Source organism: Dothidotthia symphoricarpi (assembly GCF_010015815.1).
Source record: "Dothidotthia symphoricarpi CBS 119687 unplaced genomic scaffold P153scaffold_27, whole genome shotgun sequence".
Taxonomy (NCBI): Eukaryota; Fungi; Ascomycota; class Dothideomycetes; order Pleosporales; family Dothidotthiaceae; genus Dothidotthia; species Dothidotthia symphoricarpi.
Genome location: NW_022985034.1, coordinates 294,157 through 300,865, shown reverse-complemented (window position 1 = coordinate 300,865; position 6,709 = coordinate 294,157). Strand labels below are relative to the sequence as shown.

The window sequence follows — 6,709 nt, the reverse complement described above, 5'->3', positions numbered from 1 at the left end:
ATGGCTGCTCGTCACTTGCTTTCACTGGCGGACTCATTCCCAGGGTTGTGTCACGGGTTCGCGACTTCGCGACCCCACTATTATATCCTTCCTCCAGGCACTTACCTCGCTGACTGGAGTTGACCTACGGTTGTTGAAACGCCAACCCACCTTTTATTCAGACGAACTATTCAAGCGCCCGGGCAGTACGTCTACCGCAGCAACCTAGCTACTACCGAACACTTACACACATGCGATAGTAACCTGAGCGGGTTGAATACGACTTTCTCGGCGAGGCTACTTCTCCGATTGCTGACATGCCTCGCGCAATGCTACCATCATCACGCGGCTCGCATACCGTGAGTAATTCCTTCACACGCGAGTATCAGGTCTGACATTATCTAAGCCGAGAGCACCCATCACGCCGCAGGGGTCCCGCTCTATTCTACATGGCTCGAGCGGAGATCCTATTGTAGTTGAGGACCAGACCCCAGGCTCAAATCGCAAAAACCCAATCACACTAGATGACGATGATGAGGATGCCCAATCATCGTCCAAACGGAGGCGAACTGAAGTTCTTGAGGCCAGTGTCTGTACTACTCTTTTTCACAGAAGAATTGTTCCTGACAATCCAACAGGCGAGCAAGTCAACCAAATTGCGAGAAAACTTCTTAGGGCTGAGAAAGCTCTCGAACGTAGAGCCGATAGCTCCAGACGACGGTCATGAGTTTGGAGGATCGCCTACTGGACAGTGCCCCTCTGCGAATGCGACGGCAATAACACCAACCCACCGGGTTAGGAGATCCGTGCTCTTGACCCCAAAGGTCCCATCATCGCTTGTTCGCAGTAAGCCAACGTCTGTGGCGCGACGTCTTTCCTTTGCCGACCCCGATCAAACATACACAGGCTCGGGGCAGGAGCCGTCCCAACCTCGTCAAGAAAGTGAATACATCGTACCCCACAACTTCCTTCGAGGATCTTCCATCGAAGAGCTGAGGATCAATCCTGACGATACTATGCTCAAGCAACCTATCCCACGTGCCAAAGTTGTTCAGCAAACAGAGTCAGAAAATGACAAGGGGACAGTGCAACACAGAGAGCAATACCACTCCGACGACGAAACCGAGATTGTATTGAAAGTTGCTCACAATGAACTGACACAGCCTTTGCCTACCGGCTTGCTGTCTGTTACTTCTGCGACGGATGGCAAGGCGTTTGAAAAGTCGCAGCGGCATCAATATGTAAGCTTGAAAGATGTATCATCACTGCCTTCACACGTACATCGCGATGTCGATGACGATCAAGTCAGTGTTGCCTCCTCCAGAACGTTGTCACCGGACCTGCCCTCGCCGACAGTATCGCAAACACCCAACCTTCAAAATATCGGAGTCACTACCCCATCGAACAGCACCAGTCAGAGAAAATCTGGCCCAAACACTGAACGGACCTTCGTTTTGGGAGCTCCAACAATGAATCCGTTTGAGACTCAAGATGCCAAAGTCGATCGCAGTATGAATGCTAGGCCTGTCGATACCCCAAACATCTTGTCATCCCGCTCAGCCGCAGTCAAGAAGGTCCGAAATGCTCGATTTGGAAAGTCCGCACCGGGTACTGTCGTATACAGAGGTCGAAAGCATAGGTCCTCAAAAAAGATTGTCGCCAAGGGTATCTGGGGATTGACCAACTACTTACACAATGATGCGAGAATTGACCATGATGAAGATCGTTCGGGAATTGCCTCCTCTCATGTTGGGTCACTCAACTCCATCAGAGTCGACATTGCTCCAGTGCAATCATCTGCACGTCCTGTCGGCATCCGCCCTGCCCGACTTGAAGTCTTTCGCTCCACGCTCGATGGGGGCAGGTTCCGCTCTAACCCTGTCCCGTTCAAAGATGTCCTTTATGGCGTAAACTCATGGGTCAACCTTGCTGCGGGACATTACACCTTCAGAACTGATGAAGCGGAAAGTGCGCTTGTTGAGCTATCCAACATGGGAGAACTTGAATTTGACAGCAAGGACAAGTTGGTGAGGTTTCCTGGTGGAGATCCAGAAGACGAAGCGTCAGTGCCGGAAATACTAAGAAACGACGAAAGGCAATCATCGCAAGCCGTGTCACATCGTCAAGGGGTCTCACAGGTCCCGCAGCTTGGTGAGGCATCAACATCATCCCAGGACGTGATACGTAGCCATGCTGTTGGATCTCAGAGTGTCCTGTCGTCGGTGTTGCAGGAGCAGCCAGAAATCTCGCTGGAAGCTCTCGCTCAATACCCTGCAGTTGTCCAAACTCGCCCAGGAATTTCACGAGACACCAATGACAGGACTTCCTCACACGCTCAATTTGTGGAGTCTACACCAACACCAGTCCCATACTCGAATGCACCCATCTCGGCTCGACAATCTCTCTTCCGCACCACCTTCGGCCAACTCAAGGATGGGCCGCTCGTTGTCGATGACGCTGCTGAATTTGATGATATAATTACTGCGGTAAATGGCAAACTTGCTGTCGGAACTCATCCATTCAATGCCGACGAGGCTAGACAGGTGTTGAAGGAGATGAGCGACCGGAACGAAATCATGTACTCTGCTGGAATTGTATACATCGTTTAGATTGGGGGATAAACTGATGACACAATGGCTTGGGTTCTCCATCTGCCTGTCAACTTAACCTGGTAAGATCAGACGTGAGAGGGCTTTTAAGGGACGCAGGAATGGTTGGTTTAAGACTTCCATTTCGTCAATATTCGAGAAATTTGGATTGGCACAACAATGGAATGCTGTTTGATTTTGGCTTGGCCAGTACTTCGCTACCTATGAAGTCGTCGCATATCTTCCAATCGTGCGCCAATTCATTTAGCCGTAATCAGACTCTGATATAGTCTTTACAATCGAATTCTGTACTTGTATGTCTTCACATGAGGAGAATTCGTTGAGGTGTATCTGCGTCCCTTCCCACCAAGTTTCTGTCCCAAGTTCCCATTATCTGGAGTAGCAGAGGAGTCTAGAATGAGACTCACCAATGTGCTCTTTGGGACTTGGACATCACTGAGCCGTTGATATTGTCTCGATCAACACTTGAGACCTCTAAAATTGCGTGGTGGGCATATCCTCCAGCTTTTCAAATCGACTGCTAATGCGCATACGCGAATACTTGGGCTCAAGCTCCTCAACCACAGGGTAAATCGATAACCCTGTTCCAGATTTCGTTAGAGGCTAGATTGCAGGAGAGCATAGAAACACAAGTTCGTGGTAATGTTTCGATCTATAGGCAATAAGCCGACAATACATGATCTAAGCATACGTTTCCTGGAGTCTTGGATGCCTTTTCGCAATTAATAGGATTTGAATCTCGTTCTTAGGATATTAACTTATTTCATCGTTCAAGGCAAGGGCACGTTCGATACGCTCTGTCAGTTTATTAATCACGTTGCATCTAAAACCTTCACTGTCAAGAGTTTATCAATGAGTTCAATCAAGGCGGTTCAATGCAGAGTGAACAAGAAGGCAGATATTATAGAAGGGATTTATGAAGCTGGTCATTGCCAGACTTCCTTACCTCCAAGTCTCGTCTTTTAAGCTTTGATAATGGGGATGTATTCAACTCCAGGGTGTTGTATTCCCAGTAGGTGTTAGTGAATTAAACGACCTTCGAGGAAGGACCATTGTAGATCTGATAGACAAGGCGATTTTGGATATTGTAACACATGTTCCCATTGTTTTATCTCTGTCGCTGAAGGCGCCAATAGGTAAGCTCGGTCTGATGCTTGTTGGTGTCTTGCTGTTTCTGTCGGTATGAACAATGCTCGCAGGAGACGTCAGTGTCGATCCAACCAGGCCCGGAATCCGTGAAATCACGTACTTTGAAAACAACTAGGAGCATCTTGACCAGCATACTTATCTGACTGTGCGATACCAAATATCTACAAATCTCTATCATGGCATCAAAACATAGTTCACAATGCGCCGGTAATTTTCCTCTTTTCTATACAATCCTGAGTACAGAGCAATCGAAGTTAAATGCTGACTGCAAATTGCTCTCAGATATATAACATAACCCGTAAGTCATTGGTGAGCTGCAACTCCAGTGCTCGGCTTAGATGAGAAACGCCCTTCGCCGAAGACTTGAGATAACATTGGAGTAATGCGACGAAGACAATGCACGGTGCCGATCCGGTAGAGAGTTTTCGCGGCCATGAATAATGTATATCCATCTATTCTATCGTACCAACAACCGCGTATTCTGTCATCCTCATCTAAGCCAGGTGCTGCGTGATATATCCGAGCTAGCTCTCATTGTCGACTACTCTCCCAACGCCCGTTACATCCCTATATCCCCCCATCTTGCAATCACTTACGACACTCTTCCCATGCAGCGAAGAGACTACGGCGATGCGATTTTGTATTCCCAATCGATCTTGCCCTCGACTATGCCAACCCCATCCCGGTATGTGTGTTCCTCACGTCCTCCTCCCTGAACACTCAGTATTCGCCATTGTCGACGGGCGTGGCAGGGCAATAGCGCAGCGATGCCGTTATTCGGTCATGATATAAGCGGCGCGAGAAATGCGCTATCGACGGCGGGTCGTTTTGTGGTTTCAACGATGGTGACGGCTGCGGACCAGATCAGCGGGGCTGCCGTCGTTGGTCAGCGCGGGTCAATGAGCGAGGTTCATGCAGGGCGCTGCTTCGGATCTAGCTTTCTGCAGGGTTCATTCCGCGGCTAATCATGGGATGACATAATGGATGGTCGATCGTTCGGCCCCTTGAAAGCTGCTGATGCTACACTGCATTCCCAGCTATTGGGACGATCATTTCTCCCTACACCTCACCGAATCCACCTGGTGAAGCGCCATAGAACATCTGCTAACGACAATGAGACAGAAGAGCATGTTGGCCCAACAGGAGCCAGAGAATAAACCAACAAGTTACCCCTCAACGATCTTACATGATGAATCGAGCTGCGAATTTTGCCATCCTGCTCGAAATTCCACCAATGCGCAAGGTAGCTCCGGTATATCAAAGGTATTTTAGCCACAGATGGTCGTGACGCAAATGGTTTGCCTAGGGAAACACGATAGGTCTGCACGAATCGCACTCCACGCATCGTGAAAAGAAGGGACATTCGGCCCATACCAACCACGATCAACGGGGGCTGAGAAGAGATAACGACGACAAAGCCGCGAAAAGGTCCAACGCGCTACCGCATGCGCAAGCTCTCTCTGCCCGCTGCAACTTTGACAAACACTGACCGGCTTTGGAACTATATGACCCAGGAGCAACTTGCTGGTGGGTAATCGGCACATTCTTGCATGTGGGTCCGTTGGATGCGGAACCTTGAATCCCATCACCTCGCCGCGTGGTGCCGTGCATCGATACCTCGCCATTCCCGCCATGTTTCTGACAATTCTTCGCAATTTGAGGATTACAGATGCACATATCGCGTTTTCTCATGCGTTTCGTCATGATCGAGCATATAGGTTGCTCAAGGTGCAACAAAGCAACATTAACTCTACAATCCTGGTTCGTAAGGCCTAACGCCACCCTGGGCCTGAGTGTTAATCATTTGGGCTGATAAATTATTGCGCACTGTACATTAAAAACGCATTAAGCTAGCACCGGCATTAGTAACAAACGACGATCAGAATATATCAGGGGTCTCGCCTGCATGACTTTCTCTGGATATAACTCTAGTTTGTAGAATTTAGAAGCTGGTTCTTTTTGGTTTATACTGGAATACATGCGATAGCCTCCCTTCTACAGGACGGGAAAAGCATGCTTTGTGTGTTGAGTTTCAGACTCGAGAAACTCTAAGTCAACAGCACACCTACATCAGCCATACTCGGCGTCACTCCGCCCAGATACGGCTTCAAGTCGCCGGTTATACGGCCCCCATTAGTTTCGATTGTGGAATCTTGAAGGCATCAAAACATAGCCATCGACATATACTCACCAATACCGCCGGTGCTCCATAGCGTTTTCCTTACGATGCAGCAACTGGACATAATTTCGATTGGCCACAACAGAGAACTTCTTCAAGGTTGTATGTAGACGTCTCGCATTACATCATACACCCATTCCGTATTCGCACTGCGTTACCGTTGGCATTTGATAATAAAGTTCTTGATAAAGATGTTGCAGATGTTACACAGCGTGTTTTTGGAGGGAGATGGAAACTTGCTCCTATCCAACACATCAGTGTTGAAAGCACCCAAATCGCTGCCTCCATTCGCGCCGACGACTTCAACAACCAGGGACCCTCATTGACGGAAGTCTCTTACGCTTTCGGTCACAGTGCACAGGGTTAAAGAGGGCGTAGGATTTGGATGGGAAAGAGAAGCGCAAAAAGTGCGGAGCGAAGGACGGATAGTATTGCCTACGTTTCTTCGCTTATTCATTCGTCTATCCAATCATACATTCGCTCATCACCACCCATGCTGAACGCCGGCACCTGTCCAGCATCTGGTACTTACTAAACACTCAGCAATGTAGTCCTCGCTGCCTCAGGCAGCCCGTACGTCCCACCCGACCCCATGATACTGGACACGACCACGTGTAATCCCCGCGATGCGATGAAATACCACCGCGTGAGATGGTTTCATGAATGTAGGAAGAGAGTGTCATTCGATTCCAACAATCGCCGTACCGCGCCGCGCCCACTGTCTGGCATAGAACCAAACCAACTTCCTTCATCAAACGAGATGTAGCGGTGCAAATTCAGCGCCATGATTATA

General features: G+C 48.9%; 1 protein-coding gene across 1 annotated transcript; it reads left to right on the top strand.

The window, feature by feature from the left end:
* Window positions 1–296: 296 nt before the first annotated feature.
* Window positions 297–2,588, top strand: P153DRAFT_412614 (uncharacterized protein; the record flags this gene model as incomplete). The annotated part of the gene is made up of 3 exons (XM_033672111.1): window positions 297–338; window positions 386–568; window positions 618–2,588. The coding sequence occupies 3 exons, from the start codon at window positions 297–299 to the stop codon at window positions 2,586–2,588; spliced, it is 2,196 nt and encodes a 731-aa protein (XP_033518113.1).
* Window positions 2,589–6,709: the final 4,121 nt, after the last annotated feature.